The sequence below is a fragment of the Pseudophryne corroboree genome, chromosome 4 (assembly GCF_028390025.1).
Source record: "Pseudophryne corroboree isolate aPseCor3 chromosome 4, aPseCor3.hap2, whole genome shotgun sequence".
Lineage (NCBI taxonomy): Eukaryota > Metazoa > Chordata > Amphibia > Anura > Myobatrachidae > Pseudophryne > Pseudophryne corroboree.
Window position 1 is genome coordinate 417,237,621 of NC_086447.1, and position 22,917 is coordinate 417,260,537.

The following is a 22,917-nucleotide window of genomic DNA, read 5'->3' on the forward strand; positions in this document are numbered from 1 at the left end:
GAGAAACGGCACCTGCCATAGCTTGTAAGATGCACAAATCAGTGTTACAGCGTGCAGAGACAGCCAAAGTGGGTGTCTCAGTCCTTGCTCATTGGGATGCATGAATGTACATCAGGGATGGACTTTGTAGTGGCATTTGCATAAAGTCGCAGATGGGCATCTGCCAATACACGCAGCAGCTTCTGTGTCCACCTCCGAGTCAGGCCCAGTGTGTTATGTTAACAAACACTACTTTAACAAAACACACAATTAGACATCAGACAGACTTAACTCTGTGTACAGCAACCTTTCAATATTATTTGTAGCTGTATACAGCACTTGGAGCCCCCAATGTATGTTTGTGGTGATGCAAAGAAAAAGTCCAAGATAATCCAATATGGTAAATAGTCCACTGACTAAGGATAGATTTCTTCTGAGGCCCGTGGATTTGCTTTGGATTTTTATCTTGGACGTTTTCTTTGCATCACCAGTCCTGTATTGGTGGCTCCACGCGCTGTATACAGCTACAGACAATACGGAGATACCTGCCATACACTCAGATAAGCCGATTTTATTTATAATTGCATGTTTTGTTTCTTTTATTAAAATAGTGTTTGTTAACATAATGTACTAGGAGGAAGTTTTTTCCTTTCTTAATAGTTCCACCATAAAGTTACCAGGCCTAAGAAACTCTGAAGGGAAGAACAATAAATGTACACGGAGAGTGACTTATCCACATTTCCTGGTACGCAGTGCAAAGCATTTGTGGTTGTCATGGTACTAATCATACAGTATATATGACCAGGAACATCGGAGTGACAGATGAAGAAAACATAAGGAGGTGCAGAGCTGATATTAAGCATGACCGTGCTGTATGCAGATGACATCTGATAGCTAAACACCTCGTGATGGGAACCTCATAAGCATATTTGTCCTAAACACAACTTAACTCCTCTACATAGAGCTCCCAGCACATGAATAACACAGAACAACATCTGACATTCAGAACGTTAGGGAACAGCTGTGAATGAATAATCATTCTTTTCTCAGAAAACATAGCCATTCTGCAAATTGCATTTTGCATTGAGTTCTAATCAAATATATTGTCCTGGACTTACCTGTTGTGCATTAAATCGTAAGATCTCCTTCATATATGTAGGTAATAAAGTCAGCAGAGTGTAAAAGGTCCAGTTATAAGAAAAATGAGCTACAACAATAGCCCACAGTGGCAATGACTTCATCATAGCACAAACAGGTATGACCTTCTCCTTACATAGCTAGAAGACAAAAAATAAGACATAACTTTTATGTTTGTTTTTTTACTGCAGCTATCGTATAAAAAAAAAAAAAACCCAACCCATAAAATCAACCCCTGAATGAGAGTGCAATTGTTGCATAATGCATGTCTTAACAGATGATGCATGAGGAGCTGGTAACCAAAGGGGGGGAATGTAATGTTCTACTTATAGGGCCGAATGCAGATTTGTATGTAAACCTGATTGCATACCTCCCAACTGTCCCGCTTTCAGCAGTGTCCCGTGGGTGGGGTGGGGGGGGGGGGCAGTTGGGTGAGCCTTTGATCACCCGCTGCTCTGCTCTGCAGAGCAGCCGGTCATCACTGAAAACTGTGCGCACGAGCACTGCATGCATTCAGTGCTAGGAGGGGAGCGGGGGCTGCCCAGCTGCTCGGGGAGTGCTGGGCACGCCCTCAAAAGGCAGGAAAATGCCCCCTTATGGTGAGACCACGCCCTCTCGGGCGAGGCCACGCCCCCTTTTTGGATCGGCGCGCGGCTACACCGCACGAGAGTCCCGACTTCATCAAGACAAAAGTTGGGAGGTATGTGATTGTTTATGTACAAACCCAATGCTGTGGGATCTGCGCATGTGCAGAACACTTCTTGCGATATTGGTCACAGCCACAGCATAACTGACATACTGTGGCATTTGGGGGTTAAGTGGGGATGGCACCGTTCTTCAAAAAGGCATTTTGCTCCAATTTTGAAGGTGTGACGGGTCCAGGATCTGCCTTATTGGATGCAGACTTACTGGACCCAGTGTCCGGATCCGATGGCCAGTCTGAGTAAGCTTCAGCTTACGCACGCTGACACGTGCCTAGAATCATTGCGAATCATAATGATAGTCGTGCTGGTGATCCGTGGTTGCATCCTCAGCACATGGATCTCACACTTTCTGCTGCATTTGAATTCTAAATTACACGGAATTGCACAGCCTCTTCCTTGCAGGAGTCCAGAGTCCATCATTTAGCCATTATTTAACTAGATATTGTCTACTGGGACCAACAGCAACACTTAGGGGTATATTCAGTAAGGGTCGGATCCATTCCGACATGCATTTGTCGGAATGGATCCAACAACCCCTATTCAATCTCATCTCAATTCGTCTTTTAAAAAGTCGAATTGAGATGAGGGACCCAGAGGAGGAGGAGGGGAGGGGGGGGGAAGCCGCGGTAAGACCAGCAGGGACAGCCGCGGGCAGACGGGGGAGAGCGCTGCAGGAGGATGTCACACAGCCGCCAGACCTCACGGCAGTGTCCACCCGGCTACAGAAGCGTGACTTCACTTGCTGGAGCCGGGTGGATGCTGCTGTGAGCGGCGCGGCTGTGAGACATCCTGCTGCAGCGCTGCTCTCCCCTGTATGCCCTGCGGCTGTCCCCCCCGTCTCCCTGCGGCTCCCCCCTTTCCTCCTCTGGGTCCCACATCTCAGTCCGACCTTTTTTTTATGTCGGACTGAGATGGTCGGAAACGGGGCCAAATCCTGTCGAATTTGGCCCCGTTTCACTCAAAAGTACGTGAATCGGTAGCTATATCGACGATTCACGTACTATTCGACATGTCGAATTCCACGACTTGTCGAATAAAAACTGCTGGGACTGAATAGGTCGAATCACGATTCGACCTTAAAAAGTCGAAAACTGCCGTCTTTTCGACAGACTGCAGTTTTCAACCCTAATTGAATATACCCCTTAGGGGTGCAGTCAGCAGACAAGCCATATGGTGGGACGAGGATAAAGTGGCCTTATTATTCCCTCTACAGTTAGAGACATAATCTCAACAGGAATAAGGAGGCTAATCTTGGGGATAAAATGGTGATCTTGTTTAATTTTGACACAGTTACCAATTTCCCTTAAAGCTTCCATTATTAGGATTTGCATTTTTAGTATTCACTTTTAGCCATATGATTGTTGTTTCAATCATTGCTTTTGATTGTTTTGTAAGGGACTTGCAGTGGATAAGACTTTAATGCATCACTTTTATTTTTTAACACATCCTGAGCATGCTCTCCTTTTGTACCAACAACAGGAGACATGTCCAGGGCTTCTATTCTACTTCCATGTCTGTCGGTGAATAGTTCAAGAAAATAATGGAAAGTATTCTTCAGTTGAGGCAGGGGCTTTTTTTTCCTTTTAGGTACAAAATGCATGACACTAGTTTTAAGACATTTTCTCCTTCATAGCATGTCTATCAAAATAGCAAGATCCCTGGCTAATAAAAAACTAGGGGACACTGGTGGAAAGGTACACTAGCATTGTCTCTGAAACATTTTACACTCTCCTCAGTGAATGGGAGCTAACCAAGACAGGGGTTACAGCAAAATCTTTTTAACAAAATGTCAGGCTTTGCAAATATCATGATTCCTGACACTGGCATGTAGATAGACATTGGGTCTGATTCAGAATTGTAAGCTAATGCATTCGCAGATGTGATTTCGCTCACTGTGCAATTGCAAAAATCCACTCCTGTCCCAGAATCCATCTTTCTTTTCTTCTTGGGGATGCAGGTGGAGTGGGGGTGGTAAATCCATGTCGCCCTGCATCTGCAGCAATAGATTACTTTAAATGATCTTGGAGCAGATGTACTAAGCCTTGGAAAGTGATAAAGTGGAGAGAAATAAGCTACCAAACTTCAGCAGCTATGTTTCAGGCTGGGTTTGAAATACGACAGATAGGAGGGGGTCAGTTGCTAGTTTATCACTTTTCAAGGCTTTGTATATCTGGCCCCTAGCGCCAGTGGACTCCACCTAACAATAAATCACTATTATAAGCATTGTATTAATGCAGAGATGCCTGGTAAAGATGGGTCAATTGACTGAAAAACAAACTATAGGCCCAATAACTTTAATGCTGTTAAAATACAACTATGGATATCTTGCTCATGTAACATAGGGACAATTGTTTCACATGTCAAAAACTCAATAGAGGACTCTTGTAGAATTGGACGCGTTTGCATCCTGAATGTTCACAGGAAAATTGTATTGCAGCTGAGAACAATAGATGAAGGGTTATGCTAAAAAAACATGGTGCGCCTAGGTGCAGCAGAGAAGCCAAGATGAGCGTGGCTCCATCTGTATTATCCCTACTTACCTCACTTTTGAGGGTAGACAGGATATATTCTTTCTCAGAATCTGAGATCGTGCGGTGAGTTTGTGGGGTGTCACTGACAAATATCAACCACATAATAAACCACAAGACACCAAGCGCTCCTGTGTAGGAAAAGAACATAATGAAATGAAAACATCCAAATGCTAACAACAAAGCAAATGTAAAACCATCCTGATGTCTGTGAACGTATGTGCATGAGGATGGTAACATTTTCAAACAGTAGCAATATAATAAATAAACCTACTGTACGTTAAACCTATAGAATAGTAAAATGTGTCACCTACCAAAAATGTAAAAGACATAAATCCAGTTCACGTAGTAACAAATTAATCCGGACACAGGAAGGGATACAACCGTTCCAAGCTGTGCCCCTAAAAAGAAAAAAGGTTTAAACATTATAAAAATGATCAAGTGCAAACATGCTAATTATAACTTAGGTATATCCTATTTTATTATTATTGTTATTATTATTTTGAATGACTTTGTTTCCCATAGACTCCTAGACAGTTTTGTTTGTAATAGTCAGATCCATTTTCCTGAAATATTATATAAAATGTATGTATATATCAGGGGCATATTAAGAAAGGAGGATGTGGCCCATATGCAGTCTCTGTCCTGTCTAGCCGGCAGCGCCGTGCCAGTTTACTGCGCAGGACTTCAGGGAAGCGACGTGTGGCCATTTTCCCAGCATTTTCCTACTGCAGGACTCAAGAGGTAAGTATTGAAGAAATTGGTCCACGTCATCCATTATAGTTGACGCGTAACATTATTTTTATATATATATATATATATATATATATAATGTCCAGAGAAATCCGGCACTCCCTCCGTCCCCACGGAATCCAAAATGTTTGCTCCTGTGCCCTCCTCTTTGAGTGACAGCCAGTCCCTCACCAATACATAGCAGACAGCGGCGGCACTCGGAGACTTGGAATAAAGTGCATAAATCTTTTATTGTAAACTTTCTACGTTTCGGGGTACGCAGCCCCTTCGTCAGGATAACCAGCATATAACAAATACAGTGTTTAAATACCTTAACCCACGAGGACGCTCCGCTCAGCCTCCATTCGCGTCGCCCGGGTTCCGGATCTGTCTCACCGGAAGTGAGGACATCCCGGCCCGACCAGCCAGCGCGTTGGAGCTGTAAACAGAGTAACCATAGTTACCATGTACATAACAGTGCACCACATATCATAACTGCTCATAACACAACATATCTACAAACAAACAATCACATAGACCTAACCCAATCGAATTTGCATAATCTGCCCTGCCATTAGCTATCCCTTGGATGTTGTGACTATACACCTTTAATAACAGAGTTCTTTTTTACTCATATTAATTGATACTGGACCCCCCTCATGTGGATCCACCTCTCACAGTTGTCCATGTTCTCATCCCGCTGATCCCAAGCTTCTATCTGTTACAAAAAACATTTAAAATTGATCGTTTCATTAAGACCCTTGGGAACAATGGTGTTTAGTTTGTTAATCCACATAGCTTCCACCTGTAACAATCTTTTTGATCTGTCCCCACCTCTTATAGATCGTGGGACATGGTCTATCAATTTGTACCTTAATGTGGATACATTGTGCCTTGCCTGTGCAAAATGCCTTGCGACAGGCTGCTCGCTCTGTACAGATTTAATGGCCTCCCTTATCGCATACCTATGTTGGGCCATGCGTATTCTGAACTCACAATCTGTTTTGCCCACATATACCAATCCACATGGGCAGGTCAGTGTATACACAACAAACTTAGATTTGGTGGATCCACATGAGGGGGGTCCAGTATCAATTAATATGAGTAAAGAAGAACTCTCAGTAATTAAAGGTGTATAGTCACAACATCCAAGGGATAGCTAATGGCAGGGCGGATTATGCAAATTCGATTGGGTTAGGTCTATGTGATTGTTTGTTTGTAGATATGTTGTGTTATGAGCAGTTATGATATGTGGTGCACTGTTATGTACATGGTAACTATGGTTACTCTGTTTACAGCTCCAACGCGCTGGCTGGTCGGGCCGGGATGTCGTCACTTCCGGTGAGACAGATCCGGAACCCGGGCGACGCGAATGGAGGCTGAGCGGAGCGTCCTCGTGGGTTAAGGTATTTAAACACTGTATTTGTTATATGCTGGTTATCCTGACGAAGGGGCTGCGTACCCCGAAACGTAGAAAGTTTACAATAAAAGATTTATGCACTTTATTCCAAGTCTCTGAGTGCCGCCGCTGTCTGCTATGTATGTATATATATATATATATATATATATAGATATATATATATATAGATAGATATATATATATATAGATAGATATAGATAGATATACACACACATACATACATATATACACACACACATACATATATACACACACATACACACATCTTTTTTTTAGCGGGGGGAACAGACTTTGTAAAGAGAGCAGCTGAAGAAAGTGCCTACAGCTACCAATCAGAGTCTAGCTATCATTTTATAGAATGTGCCTGATAAATGATAGCTATAAGCTGACAGGTTACTATGGGCAACTTCTCCACTTGTCCTCTGTAGAAGAGTTTGATGCATCTCCCTTTGAATCTTAAGAGCCAAGAACATTTCTAAGCACAAGAGCTTCCACTTCAGTGTCTGATGAAATGACTGCAAGTCCCAGGTGCACACCTGACATGCCAACATAAAACACAGTAAAACTAGTAATAATGAAACCAATGTTACTGTAGGAATATAAAAATGCAAAAAAATAAAAATAAAACTTGTATAGCATATAATATACAAGAAAACCAAGTCTGATCACTTTATTCCCAATTGTAAAGTGCAGTGAAATATGCTGCGCTATATACACAGTAAGTAAATGTTGATAAGTCAAGTAGCTATGGCACCTAAAATAATACTTCTGAATTGAAGTCAGACATTAAGGGAATGGGGTGTTACATTTCAATTGTTATCTGCTTATATACTGTAGCTACTAGATCTGCCAGAGTGGTTCATGAATACACTAGAGGTAAAGGGGTCACAAAACAAGAAATTTATAACCACTATTTATTTATTTTCTTCACAGAGGTAACAGTAAAAAAATATATCTTACTAATACCGTGCAAGGAATAAGTAAGATACAGGTCTGCCAATCACCAATTTACTAACCTGCATAGGAAAGGCTTAGAAGTCTGCTACGCTCGAGAGGGGGTGCCCAAGATGACCACATTGCATGCATAGCTGGGAACGTCACGCCCTGAACAGATATTAGCTCAGGTTACTTCAGCTTTACCAAAAAAATTATTACAATGCATAAAATTCCCCGTAATATCATGTTCACTACTGAGTGTCCACTGCATTCTCCATTCAGTACAGCCCTGAGTCTGATTTGTTACATTCCAATATCATGTCATTCTGAGTAGCATCCAACTTATGGTGTGTACACACGGTGCAATATGCACTTAACTTTTCTTACGATTTTGACTATATAGTCAAAATCGTAAGGAAAGTTAGTGCATATTGCACTGTGTGTACGCAGCTTGCGATGCTGAAGCGCGGTCCCTTGCGGTCGGCATCGCAAGCAAAAATAGACTGTGCAGGCAAGTCAGTTTTGACTATCTCATGTAACAGAATTGTCACCTAGCCAAAATCAGTATCGCAAGCACAGTCATCTTTGCTTTCGATACCGACCCCAACCATGTCGCTTCGTGAGAATCGGGCATAGCCCGAATCTCACCGTGTGTATGGACCTTTTCATCCATTAAGATACATTCTACTCAGACTACACGCTGTTCGTATTTCTTGCTCCTCAGACATGGCTAAAAGGGGGACTTAATAAGATAAGCTAAACGAACTCTGGCTTCTGGGTGTAGTATGGTATGCCGGCGGCCGGGCTCCCGGCGACCAGCATACCGGCGCTGGGAGCCCGACCGCCGGCATACCGACAGTGTGGCGAGCGTAAAGGAGCCACTTGCGGGCTCGCTGCGCTCGGCATGCTGCGGGCACGGTGGCGCGCTATGCGCGCCACGCTATTTATTCTCCCTCCAGGGGGGTCGTGGACCCCCACGAGGGAGAATAGCTGTCGGTATGCCGGGTGTCGGGATCCCGGCGCCGGTATACTGTTCGCCGGGATCCCGACATTCGGCATACTGAAGACCACCCTACTCACGTTTACACAAGCCACACACTATGCATGCTACTTTTGAAGATAGGCATTGAAGAAAACAAATTACCTCTCCAAGTCCTTCAAGTGCTCGAACTGCTATAAGGTACCCTGCTCCTAAATCCGCAGCTAATGGAGTTAGTAGAGTAAATACTGCAGTGCCCAGGATTCCACATCCCAGCAATAACTTGCCACCAATTTTACCAGCAAAGTATCCACCAGGAATCTGAGTGAGGATATATCCATAGAAAAAGGATCCAAGTATCCATCCTTGGGTATCTGCGTCCCAATTGTACTTCTTGCCCTTGGAAAAGAGAGATATATAGTATGTAATGTGTCTGCAAAACCAACAACTACTTTCCCTCTCTTATTTAACTTGATTCTCCTCTCTCATATAGGGGCCCATAAACTGTTGCACATAAGTCGACTGTAATTACACACACATTGTAAGCACAAAACTAATATGCGCATAATCGTTTGTATGTTGATTTGTACACACGTTCCTACACATATACTCGGTTACATTGCATCATCCGACTTTGGCCCTCATTCCGAGTTGTTCGCTCGGTATTTTTCATCGCATCGCAGTGAAAATCCGCTTAGTACGCATGCGCAATGTTCGCACTGCGACTGCGCCAAGTAACTTTACTATGAAGAAAGTATTTTTACTCACGGCTTTTTCTTCGCTCCGGCGATCGTAATGTGATTGACAGGAAATGGGTGTTACTGGGCGGAAACACGGCGTTTCAGGGGCGTGTGGCTGAAAACGCTACCGTTTCCGGAAAAAACGCAGGAGTGGCCGGGGAAACGGTGGGAGTGCCTGGGCGAACGCTGGGTGTGTTTGTGACGTCAACCAGGAACGACAAGCACTGAAATGATCGCACAGGCAGAGTAAGTCTGGAGCTACTCTGAAACTGCTAAGTAGTTAGTAATCGCAATATTGCGAATACATCGGTCGCAATTTTAAGAAGCTAAGATTCACTCCCAGTAGGCGGCGGCTTAGCGTGTGTAACTCTGCTAAATTCGCCTTGCGACCGATCAACTCGGAATGAGGGCCTTTATCAGTGTATAACTGAGCCTGCCTATTCCTGGTGCAAAAGATATCTGCATATACACAACTGTGCACAGCCTGCAATTCTATCCACCTGCCCTCACTGAACTTAGCCTGCATGTGGATACTTTGTTGTCACCCAGTTACAAGTGGAGATGTGACTGAGTTGCGTACAATCACCCATAGATGCGTGTGCTTGGCTACGAAGCATGCACAGTGCTAAATACCTCAAGATCAGTCTGCAAAACGGACTAGTGTGCAACTCTGACCCATAGTGTGCAAGCCCTCCACACTAAAAAAATCTCATCTAGCTGTGCCATAAAACTGATTACTTACTATATTAATCTTGATTCTTACCCTCATGGTGCAACCACTCTTTTGGATGATCTTTTCCAGTGCACACAGGTGAAGAGAATTGATGGCACCTCAAATCAATGCAAGCAAAGAAAAATCATACATGGATGTACTAAAGGTGAAAATTAGTCCAAAACTCAGTTAGCCCTATATGTACCAATGAAACCCTTTCCGGAACTTAGACATAGTGGGCAATGCCATCTTTAGACAGTGTTACCCAGCAGAAGCTTATGGGCCTATTTTTGCATTTCCCTCTGAGAAGGATCTAATCGGATCCCTCCCTGCACCCCTCTTCCACAGTGCACGCATTACCCTGCGAATGAACAGAAGGACTCCCGGGTCCTAAATCCGCAAGTTCAGAGCTGCCCTTTGCGATACTAATTGTATTACTAGGTACATACCAGAGTGATTAACACCAGTATGTACCCCGTAAGTGGCAGGATGTATTGCATTGTGGATGCGATGCGTAATATATACAGTCCATGGTGCTTTAAATCAGCGGTCCTAGTGATGATAATGGAATTTTAAGTAAAGGAAAAAATAGGATTTTAATACCTACCGGAAAATCCTTTTCTCTTAGTCCGTAGAGGATGCTGGGGACTCCGTAAGGACCGTGGGGTATAGACGGGATCCGCAGGAGACATGGGCACACTATAAGACTTTGAATGGGTGTGAACTGGCTCCTCCCTCTATGCCCCTCCTCCAGACCTCAGTTAGACAACTGTGCCCAGGGAGACGGACATTTTGAGGAAATAATTTGTTTAAACACGGTGAGTGTCATACCAGCTCACACCACGAACATACCGCAGAACGTGGCATTCAATAGAATACCAGCCAACGGCATAAACAATACACAGCCACATGCTGAAAGAATACGTAACACAACCAGTGTGTCAACACAACCAATAATAAAACACAGCACGCCATGGCATGAACAACGTCAGCAACAGCCTGACATAAAAGAAACACCACAAGAGTGTAACCATTACCAACAACTGCAGACACAGTACGCACTGGGACGGGCGCCCAGCATCCTCTACAGACTAAGAGAAAAGGATTTACCGGTAGGTACTAAAATCCTAGTTTCTCTTACGTCCTAGAGCAGGGGTGTCAAACTCGTGGCCCTCCAGCTGTTGTGAAACTACACATTCCAGCATGCCCTGCCACAGTTGCAGCCGTCCCTAATACAAAATAGATGGCAAGGCATGCTGGGATGTGTAGTTTCACAACAGCTGGAGGGCCGCGAGTTTGACACCCCTGTCCTAGAGGATGCTGGGGACTCCAAAAGGACCATGGGGTCTATACCAAAGCTCCAGAACGGACGGGATAGTGCGGATGACTCTGCAGCACCGATTGAGCAAACATGAGGTCCCCATCATCCAGGGTATCAAACTTGTAGAGCTTAGCAAAAGTATTTGAACCCTACCAAGTATCCGCTCTGCAAAGTTGAACCGCCGAGACTCCTCGGGCATCCGCCCAAGAAGAGCCCATCTTCCTAGTAGACTGAGTCACCACCGACTTTGGTAACGGCAATCCAGCCGTAGAACGAGCATGCCAAATCGTATCACGGATCTAGCGTGTAACAGACTGCAGAGACGCAGGCGCCCCAATCACGCTGGGAACATACCGGACAAACAGAGCCTCTGTTTCCCCAATCTGAGCCAAATTGGCGACATAAATATTCAAAACCCTGACTACTTCGAGAGACCTTGAAATCAGCCAATGCTTAAGTAACTACGGGCAACAAATAGGCTGGTTTCTGCGAAACACCAAAACCACTTTTTTCAGAACTATTATCCGAGTTCTCAACTCCGCTCTATCCACCTGGAAGATCAAACAGGGGTTCTTGTGAGACCCAGCCGCTACTTCTGACCTCCGCCTTGCGGACGCCAAAGCCAAAAGCATGACCACCCTCCAAGAGAGATATTTTAACACAACCTTTCATAAAGGTTCCAATCATTGTGACACAAGAAAACGCAATACCACGTCAAGGTCCCACGGTGCCAATGAGAACACAAATGGAGGTTGGATGTGCAGTACTCCTTCCACGAAGGTCCTAACTTCCGGAAAGATTGCCAATTCTTTCTTGAAAGAAATTTTATAAGGCCAAAACCGCACTTAAATGGAGCCTAACTGTAGGCCTGCACCCACACCTGCTTGCAAAGAATGGATAAGAACGACCCAGTTGAAGTCTTCCGTAGTAGCCTTCTTGGATTCACACCAAGACACATATTTCTCCAAACATGGTGGTAAGGCCTTGCCGTTACTTCTTTTCTAGTCTGAAGAAGTGTAGAAACGACTTCCCTGGGAATACCTCTGGCTAGAATATGGCGTTCAACCGCCACGCCGTCAAACGCAGCCGCGGTAAGACTTGATACACGCCCGGATCTTGCTGTAACAGTTCCTCACATAGAGGAAGAGGCCCTGGATCTTCTATGAGTAAATCTTGAAGAACTGGATACCAAGCCCTCCTTGTTTAGACCGGAATAATGAGAATCGCCTGAACCTTTGTTCTTCTAACGTTTATCACCTTCAGAAGAGTGAAAACGGAGGGGACACACAGACCGACTGAAAACACCCAAGGTGTCCCTAGGACTTCCCCTGCCATAGCTTGAGTGTCCCCTGACCTGGAACAATATCTCTGAGGCACTCCTCAAAGACTTGTCGTTTCAGTAAAAACTTCTCGATGACGACTGTATTTCTCCCAGATGGAGATTGCGTCTGCAGAGGAATCTATTTCTCCGTCGTTCACATCCGGAACGAAGACTGCTAATGTAGCGTTTACCAGTCTTTCCAGCCCGCGGAAACTTTTTTTTTTGTTAGCATCTGCCATTGCTGCTTTGCTCCTTGTTCCGCCCTAGCGGCTTACTGACACCACTGCTGCCAAGTCGTCCGACAGAATTAACACGGGCAGATCACGAAGCATATGTTCATTGAAAATAGCTCTTAATTCAAGAAAGCTTATTGCAGGCAGGCTTCCCCGCTTGACCTTTTCCTCTGGAAATACTTCCCTTGCAAGGACTGCTCCCCAGTCTCGGAGATCTGCATGCATGGACACCAGGATCTTATCCTGGATTCCGAACCTTAGTCCCTATAGGAGGTGAGAACTGAGAAGACACCACAGGAGCGATAACCTGGCCCCTAGGATTATATTCCGGCACATGTGCAGGTGAGACCCGGACCACATTTCCAACCGGCCCCGTGAAAACCACTCTGGCATTTGACCTGTTCACCGAAAAAGCCTCTTAGGCCTCACCCATCTTCTTCATCAACGGAAACTATTGATGGATTGTCACTGCAAATCTGATCCGACTCCGAATCCTCAGACCTCTTTCCACAGGAACACACAGAACTTCAACCGTTCCATATCAATTCTGATACCCACCTCCGACGCCTTCGTCATTGGGAATAACAGCCTTCCCCTGTGCTGAAGAACAGTCCGAGAGAAAACAACGATTTGCAACACTTGCGTCTTGCCCTTGCCGTAAGCAGGAGAGTGTCCCAGTACAGAACAACAATGGCTCTTACTATTGAAAGAATACCATCCTGAATATCCACGCAGATAATCTGAATGCGGGGAACAATGCATTTAAACCTCTTAGTTGTTTTTTTTTTTTAATAAACAGGGACAGCAGGACAATGCCCTGAACCTGACACCCCTCTGGTATGGCGTCTCGTACTACCTCCCCATCCCGAGGGGAAACGACAAGATCTATTAGAAAAATCAGTGAGGGGAAACATCTGTAACGCCAGAATGTCCCCCTTTGGATTCTATAATTAACTCACAGGTCCTAGTCTATACCCGGACTGACTGAAAAATAAGAATTTACTTACCGATAATTCTATTTCTCGGAGTCCGTAGTGGATGCTGGGGTTCCTGAAAGGACCATGGGGAATAGCGGCTCCGCAGGAGACAGGGCACAAAAAGTAAAGCTTTAGGATCAGGTGGTGTGCACTGGCTCCTCCCCCTATGACCCTCCTCCAAGCCTCAGTTAGGATACTGTGCCCGGACGAGCGTACACAATAAGGAAGGATTTATGAATCCCGGGTAAGACTCATACCAGCCACACCAATCACACTGTACAACCTGTGATCTGAACCCAGTTAACAGTATGATAACAGCGGAGCCTCTGAAAGATGGCTCACAACAATAATAACCCGATTTTTGTAACTATGTACAAGTATTGCAGATAATCCGCACTTGGGATGGGCGCCCAGCATCCACTACGGACTCCGAGAAATAGAATTATCGGTAAGTAAATTCTTATTTTCTCTATCGTCCTAGTGGATGCTGGGGTTCCTGAAAGGACCATGGGGATTATACCAAAGCTCCCAAACGGGCGGGAGAGTGCGGATGACTCTGCAGCACCGAATGAGAGAACTCCAGGTCCTCCTTAGCCAGGTTATCAAATTTGTAGGATTTTACAAACGTGTTTGCCCCTGACTAAATAGCCGCTCGGCAAAGTTGTAAAGCCGAGACCCCTCGGGCAGCCGCCCAAGATGAGCCCACCTTCCTTGTGGAATGGGCATTTACATATTTTGGCTGTGGCAGGCCTGCCACAGAATGTGCAAGCTGAATTGTATTACACATCCAACTAGCAAAAGTCTGCTTAGAAGCAAGAGCACCCAGTTTGTTGGGTGCATACAGGATAACAGCAAGTCAGTTTTCCTGACTCCAGCCGTCCTGGAACCTATATTTTCAGGGCCCTGACCACATCTAGCAACTTGGAGTCCTCCAAGTCCCTAGTAGGCGCAAGACACCACAATAAGCTGGTTCAGGTGAAACACTGACACCACCTTAGGGAGAGAACTGGGGACGAGTCCGCAGCTCTGCCCTGTCCGAATGGACAAACAGATATGGGCTTTTTTGAGAAAAAAAAACCCACCAATTTGACACTCGCCTGGTCCAGGCCAGGTCCAAGAGCATGTTCACTTTTCATGTGAGATGCTTCAAATCCACAGATTTGACTGGTTTTAAACCAATGTGTTTTGAGGAATCCCAGAACTACGTTGAGATCCCACAGTGCCACTGGAGGCACAAAAGGGGGTTGTATATGCAATACTCCCTTGACAAACTTCTGGACTTCAGGAACTGAAGCCAATTCTTTCTGGAAGAAAAATCGACAGGGCCGAAATTTGAACCTTAATGGACCCCAATTTGAGGCCCATAGACACTCCTGTTTGCAGGAAATGCAGGAATCGACCGAGTTGAAATTTCTTCGTGGGGCCTTCCTGGCCTCACACCACGCAACATATTTTCGCCACATGTGGTGATAATGTTGTGCGGTCACCTCCTTTCTGGCTTTGACCAGGGTAGGAATGACCTCTTCCTGAATGCCTTTTCCCTTAAGATCCGGCGTTCCACCGCCATGCCGTCAAACGCAGCTGCGGTAAGTCTTGGAACAGACATGGTACTTGCTGAAACAAGTCCCTTCTTAGCGGCAGAGGCCATAAGTCCTCTGTGAGCATCTCTTGAAGTTCCGGGTACCAAGTCCTTCTTGGCCAATCCGGAGCCATGAGTATAGTTCTTACTCCTCTACGTCTTATAATTCTCAGTACCTTAGGTATGAAAAGCAGAGGATGGAACACATACACCGACTGGTACACCCACGGTGTTACCAGAACGTCCACAGCTATTGCCTGAGGGTCTCTTAACCTGGCGCAATACCTGTCCCGTTTTTTGTTCAGACGGGACGCCATCATGTCCACCTTTGGTAATTCCCAACGGTTTACAATCATGTGGAAAACTTCCCCATGAAGTTCCCACTCTGCCGGGTGGAGGTCGTGCCTACTGAGGAAGTCTGCTTCCCAGTTTCCATTCCCGGAATGAAACACTGCTGACAGTGCTATCACATGATTTTCCGCCCAGCGAAAAGTCCTTGCAGTTTTTGCCACTGCCCTCCTGCTTCTTGTGCCGCCCTGTCTATTTACGTGGGCGACTGCCGTGATGTTTTATCCCACTGGATCAATACCGGCTGACCTTGAAGCAGAGGTCTTGCTAAGCTTAGAGCATTATAAATTTACCCTTAGCTATATTTATGTGGAGAAAAGTCTCCAGACTTGATCACACTCCCTGGAAATTTTTTCCTTGTGTGACTGCTCCCCAGCCTCTCGGGCTGGCCTCCGTGGTCACCAACATCCAAAACTGAATGCCGAATCTGCGGCCCTCTAGAAGATGAGCACTCTGTAACCACCACAGGAGAGACACCCTTGTCCTTGGATATAGGGTTATCCGCTGATGCATCTGAAGATGCGATCCGGACCATTTGTCCAGCAGATCCCACTGAAAAGTTCTTGCATGAAATCTGCCGACTGGAATTGCTTCGAAGGAAGTCACCATTTTTTTTTACCATGGCCCTTGTGCAATGATGCACTGATTTTAGGAGGTTCCTGACTAGCTCGGATAACTCCCTGGCTTTCTCTTCCGGGAGAAACACCTTTTTCTGGACTGTGTCCAGATTCATCCCTAAGCACAGGAGACTTGTTGTCGGGATCAGCTGCGATTTTGGAATATTTAGAATCCACCCCTGCTGTTGTAACAGTATCCGAGATAGTGCTACTCCGACCTACAACTGTTCCTTGGACTTTGCCCTTATCAAGAGATCGTCCAAGTAAGGGATAATTAAGACGCCTTTTCTTCGAAGAAGAACCATCATTTCGGCCATTACCTTGGTAAAGACCCGGGGTGCCGTGGACAATCCAAACGGCAGCGTCTGAAACTGATAGTGACAGTTCTGTACCACGAACCTGAGGTACCCTTAGTGATAAGGGCAAATTTGGGACATGGAGGTAAGCATCCCTGATGTCTCGGGACACCATATAGTCCCCTTCTTCCCGGTTCGTTATCACTGCTCTGAGTGACTCCATCTTGATTTGAACCTTTGTAAGTGTTCAAATTTTTTTAGATTTAGAATAGGTCTCACCTAGCCTTCTGGCTTCAGTACCACAATATAGTGTGGAATAATACCCCTTTTCTTGTTGTAGGAGGGGTAATTTAATTATCACCTGCTGGGAATACAGCTCGTGAATTGTTTCCCATACTGCCTCCTTGTCGGAGGGAGACCTTGGTAAAGCAGACTTCAGGAGCCTGCGCAGGGGAAACGTCTCGACATTCCAATCTGTACCCCTGGGATACTACTTGTAGGATCCAGGGGTCCTGTACGGTCTCAGCGTCATGCTGAGAGCTTGTCAGAAGCGGTGGAACGCTTCTGTTCCTGGGAATGGGCTGCCTGCTGCAGTCTTCTTCCCTTTCCTCTATCCCTGGGCAGATATGACTCTTATAGGGACGAAAGGACTGAGGCTGAAAAGACGGTGTCTTTTTCTGCAGAGATGTGACTTAGGGTAAAAAAATGTGGATTTTCCAGCAGTTGCCGTGGCCACCAGGTCCGATGGACCGACCCCAAATAACTCCTCTTCCTTTATACGGCAATACACCTTTGTGCCGTTTGGAATCTGCATCACCTGACCACTGTCGTGTCCATAAACATCTTCTGGCAGATATGGACATCGCACTTACTCTTGATGCCAGAGTGCAAATATCCCTCTGTGCATCTCGCATATATAGAAATGCATCCTTTAAATGGGTGGTCTTCTGTTTGCCGGCGGTCGGGCTCCCGGCGCTCAGTATACCGGCGCCGGGAGCCCGACAGCCGGAATACCGACAATTATTTTCCCTCGTGGGGGTCCACGACCCCCATAGAGGGAGAATAAAATAGTGTGGCGCGCGTAGCGCGCCACCGTGCCCGTAGCGTGGCGAGCGCAGCGAGCCCGCAAGGGGCTCATTTGCGCTCGCCAAGCTGTCGGTAAGCCGGCGGTCGGGCTCCCGGCGCCGGGATGCTGGTCGCCGGGAGCCCGACCGCCGGCCAGCCGTAGTGAACCCCTTTAAATGCTCTATAGTCAATAAAATACTGTCCCTGTCAAGGGTATCAATATTTTTAGTCAGGGAATCCGACCAAGCCACCCCAGCTCTGCACATCCAGGCTGAGGCGATCGCTGGTCGCAGTATAACACCAGTATGTGTGTATATACTTTTTATGATATTTTCCAGCCTCCTGTCAGCTGGCTCCTTGAGGACGGCCCTATCTATCGACGGTACCGCCACTTGTTCTGATAAGCGTGTGAGCGCCTTATCCACCCTAAGGGGTGTTTCCCAACGCGCCCTAACTTCTGGCGGGAAAGGGTATACCGCCCATATTTTCTATCGGGGGGAACCCACGCATCATCACACACTTCATTTAATTTATCTGATTCAGGAAAAACTACGGTAGTTTTTTCACATCCCACATAATACCCTCTTTTGTGGTACTTGTAGTATCAGAAATATGTAACACCTCCTTCATTGCCCTTAACGTGTGGCCCTAATAAGGAATACGTTTGTTTATTCACCGTCGACACTGGATTCAGTGTCCCTGCCTGTGTCTGTGTCGACCGACTAAAGTAAACGGGCGTTTTAAAACCCCTGACGGTGTTTTTGAGACGTCTGGACCGGTACTAATTGTTTGTCGGCCGTCTCATGTCGTCAACCGACCTTGCCGCGTGTTGACATTATCACGTAATTCCCTAAATAAGCCATCCATTCCGGTGTCGACTCCCTAGAGAGTGACATCACCATTACAGGCAATTGCTCCGCCTCCTCACCAACATCGTCCTCATACATGTCGACACACACGTACCGACACACAGCACACACACAGGGAATGCTCTGATAGAGGACAGGACCTACTAGCCCTTTGGAGAGACAGAGGGAGAGTTTGCCAGCACACACCAAAAACGCTATAATTATATAGGGACAACCTTATATAAGTGTTTTCCCTTATAGCATCTTTTTTATATATTTCTAACGCCAAATTAGTGCCCCCCCTCTCTGTTTTAACCCTGTTTCTGTAGTGCAGTGCAGGGGAGAGCCTGGGAGCCTTCCCTCCAGCCTTTCTGTGAGGGAAAATGGCGCTGTGTGCTGAGGAGATAGGCCCCGCCCCTTTTTCGGCGGCCTCGTCTCCCGCTCTTAACGGATTCTGGCAGGGGTTAAATATCTCCATATAGCCCCCGGAGGCTATATGCGAGGTATTTTTAGCCAAAAATAGGTTTTCATTGCCTCCCAGGGCGCCCCCCTTCCAGCGCCCTGCACCCTCAGTGACTGCCGTGTGAAGTGTGCTGAGAGGAAATGGCGCACAGCTGCAGTGCTGTGCGCTACCTTAAGAAGACTGAGGAGTCTTCATGCCGCCGATTCTGGACCTTCTTCTTGTTTCAGCATCTGCAAGGGGGCCGGCGGCGAGGCTCCGGTGACCATCCAGGCTGTACCTGTGATCGTCCCTCTGGAGCTAATGTCCAGTAGCCAAAGAAGCCAATCCATCCTGCACGCAGGTGAGTTCACTTCTTCTCCCCTAAGTCCCTCGTTGCAGTGATCCTGTTGCCAGCAGGACTCACTGTAAAATAAAAAACCTAAGCTAAACTTTTCTAAGCAGCTCTTTAGGAGAGCCACCTAGATTGCACCCTTCTCGGCCGGGCACAAAAATCTAACTGAGGCTTGGAGGAGGGTCATAGGGGGAGGAGCCAGTGCACACCACCTGATCCTAAAGCTTTACTTTTTGTGCCCTGTCTCCTGCGGAGCCGCTATTCCCCATGGTCCTTTCAGGAACCCCAGCATCCACTAGGACGATAGAGAAAGTAGTAGACGAGTTCCCACCGGAGTGGGCTCCAGCCAGATAGACTCAGCGACATGTGGTCGATGTGGTAGAAACAGAAAACGACATCCGCTTCTGCGAACCTAACAAGGCTGCAAACTCTTACCTGTTCACCTTCCACTGTCTGCACAGAAAAGGAAAAAAGAACGGTATCAAACCGGTTAATACGACTGCATCCCACAAAAGAATGCGTCACCAACCGTTGTGAAAGAGACTAACACACTTAGATCTACCAGCAGTATCGCCGAGATAGACTGAACTGAGGCATCCCCAAACAGCGGTACACCGTCCCAGGGAAACACTCGAGTACCCCTCGGAGTCAGCCGCAGCATTTTTTGCCAAGTTATAGGGAAGATTCAACATAAGAAACCTCCCCACTCTCTATAGAGTAATTCTATCGGATGCTTTTCCGAATATAAACCAATCCCCCATTTGCATGTACTGCAAATAACTCTAAAGCATAGAAAAAAAATATCACTTAGCTTCCTGTGTACGATCCATTGTGACAGGGCCCCGTGTCGACCAGGAGTTGACTTTCACCGTATTCTATCAGCAGCGGGAAAAGAATAATCATTCGGACTCCTCGTGAGGATCTGCTCGTCATGGCCGACCTAGAGCTTTATCAACAGAGTGACCAGGACATGAGAAAAAATACTCTTACTTCAGCACTCATTATAAAGCATAATGCGATACACCAAAACACACAAATCCCATATATATATATATATATATATATATATATATATATATATAAATATATAAATAAAACATACATATAAGCGGATTGTCCTGAACCATAGGGTCCCTAGTCACAATAATGTGTTCTGAATGTGTATGTCCATGTACTGACAGCCCCAGTTGTCGATCAAACAGGAACCTTAAGGTCGTCAGAAAACCTAGTAGTCGTCGACAAACAGGGAGTAGTAACCAGGTAAAATAACCATCTGGCGCCCCCGAGAGGTCCGAGGGAAGTATATAAACTTTATAACCCTCCCCCACACCTACTACCATATCTGTGCTCGAGCTACAGGCCCGAGGAACCGTACCACACATATACATATAAATATATATACAGGCATAAGGCAGTTACAGCATGTTAAGTTACACTCAGTAATAACAGTTGGTGCCGACAGGGTCACCCCCATACCACTGTGTCTCCCATACAGTGTTTACTCTTGACAAGCAAACAACTACCGACCTGTTGACACAGCATCTACTGCATCAAGAATCAACAGGCGTCGGCGATGCCGACAGTGATCCCCCTAAATGTTTGTGACAGAGCACTCATGCCTGTCGACATATGTCGACTAAAAAGCTATAGTGGGTAAAACTGACCAGGGAACACACAGGTGTATATATGCACAACACACAGTATTTGAAGCCCATTTATCCAACATAGTGTTATATGGTCTATCTAGCACTAAACACTGTGCCCCCCCACGTTTGTGTTACGGCGGGGACATGGAGAAAAAATGGCGCTGAAAGTGTTGTGAGGGCTAAGCCCCGCCCCCTCTGAGCGCTCTTCAGCCTGCTAGTAATAGCGTTTTTTAATGCCTGCGGGGGTCCCTATACAGTGTCCACACACTGTATATATGGTAGCCACCTTAATAAAAGATATACTGCTGCCCAGAACGCCCCCCTGCGCCCTGCAAGCCGTCGGCGCGCAGCTTTATACTGGCGGGGGTATGGGACACGGTGCCCAGGCACCGAATATGCTCTTAATGCCAGTCCTTTTTTAGAAGATCAGTAACCTGCTGCCCAGTAATAGCGTTTTTTAATGCCTGCGGGGGTCCCTATACAGTGTCCACACACTGTATATAGGGTAGCCACCTTAATAAAAGATGTACTGCTGCCCAGAACGCACCCCCCCCTGCACCTCTGTAAGCCGTCGGCGCGCAGCTTTATACTGGCGGGGGTATGGGACACGGTGCCCAGGCACCGAATATGCTCTTAATGCCAGTCCTTTTTTAGAAAATCAGTAACCTGCTGCCCAGGGCGTGCCCCCCCCCCCCCCATCCCCAGCGCCCTGTACCCTGTGAGTGCCGTTGTGTGTGGGAGCATAGAGCGCAGCGCTACCGCTGCGCATACCTCCGTTACCAAAGTCTTCTGCCGTCACTGAAGTCTTCTGTTCTTCACATACTCACCCGGCTTCTTTCTTCTGTGAGGGGGGTGACGGCGCGGCTCCAGGAACAAGCAGCTAGGTGAACCAAGTGATGGAACCCTCTGGAGCTAATGGTGTCCAGTAGCCTAAGAAGCAGAGCCCTTGAACTCAGAAGAAGTAGGTCTGCTTCTCTCCCCTCACTCCCACGATGCAGGGAGCCTGTAGCCAGCAGGAAAATAAAAAACCTAACAAAGTCTTTCAGAGAAACTCAGTAGAGCTCCCCTAGTGTGTGTTCAGTCACTCCTGGGCACAAAGTCTAACTGAGGTCTGGAAGAGGGGCATAGAGGGAGGAGCCAGTTCACACCCATTCAAAGGCTTATAGTGTGCCCATGTCTCCTGCAGATCCCGTCTATACCCCATGGTCCTTACGGAGTCCCCAGCATCCTCTAGGACGTATGAGAAACATGCGACTAGCAGAATGAACATATTTTTTGCTGTCTACTTTAAAGTGCTATGTTTACTCAGAAAATAATTCAGTAGTTGTTCAGTCCATCCTATATCCCTACCCACTTATTTGGATCAATGAATAAATGGCCAGGTTACCAGTAGCTGATGCTATAGCACACATTTTTTATAGCTAGGGGGCACATTTATCATGGGAAAAATTACAAACAAAACGCGAAAATCAGACATTAACGGGAAATGTAAGTTTCCCCTAAATGTACCAAGTTGCTACCGCACTGATTTTGTGGAAGTCTACGGTGCAGCTTTCGATTGCCTTCCGTTTCCACAGCTCCCATCTTTATAATGGGTTTTGCGATCTTTTCAAATGTATCAAGACACAAAGTATTTTACTTCCGGATCTCGTTCACATAAGCTAACGCAATGGAGAGGTGGCGTTAGCATATGTTTTACAATGATAATCCCTTCCCAATGTCTCCACCTCCCTCCCTCAACTGCTAACCCACTTGATTCCCCGCACACTACTTCCGCCTCACCAGCCCTGTGTTCTCCTCCAAAGCAGCCCTGTTCAAAACGCCATCAAGAATGGCCGGACTGCATTCACTGCTCTGCCGTAGCCTGTACACGCTCTGCTCCGTGCACTTCACCTAGTGTAAAATGCAGATATGATGTGTTACGTGGTGTGTGACTGTATATATATTATATACATATTAGTCCTTTTTGCAGATACCCGGCACTCACGTGATAAAAGCAGTACTT

The 22,917-nt window shown here is 46.3% G+C and overlaps 1 protein-coding gene across 3 annotated transcripts in view; it reads right to left on the reverse strand.

The window, feature by feature from the left end:
* The window catches only part of SLC17A5 (solute carrier family 17 member 5), a 108,336-nt gene that overhangs the window by 30,689 nt on the left and 54,730 nt on the right, over nt 1-22,917 (reverse strand). For 2 of the 3 annotated variants that reach the window (XM_063916816.1, XM_063916817.1), the window contains exons 3-7: nt 8,581-8,814; nt 7,517-7,604; nt 4,663-4,749; nt 4,361-4,479; nt 1,098-1,256 (exon numbers count right to left, since the gene is read on the reverse strand). In XM_063916816.1, the coding sequence (XP_063772886.1) occupies nt 1,098-1,256; nt 4,361-4,479; nt 4,663-4,749; nt 7,517-7,604; nt 8,581-8,814 (687 nt within the window). Of the gene's footprint in view, nt 1-1,097; nt 1,257-4,360; nt 4,480-4,662; nt 4,750-7,516; nt 7,605-8,580; nt 8,815-9,918; nt 9,987-22,917 lie in introns of all 3 variants that reach the window. The other variant, XM_063916818.1, reaches the window with a different exon arrangement.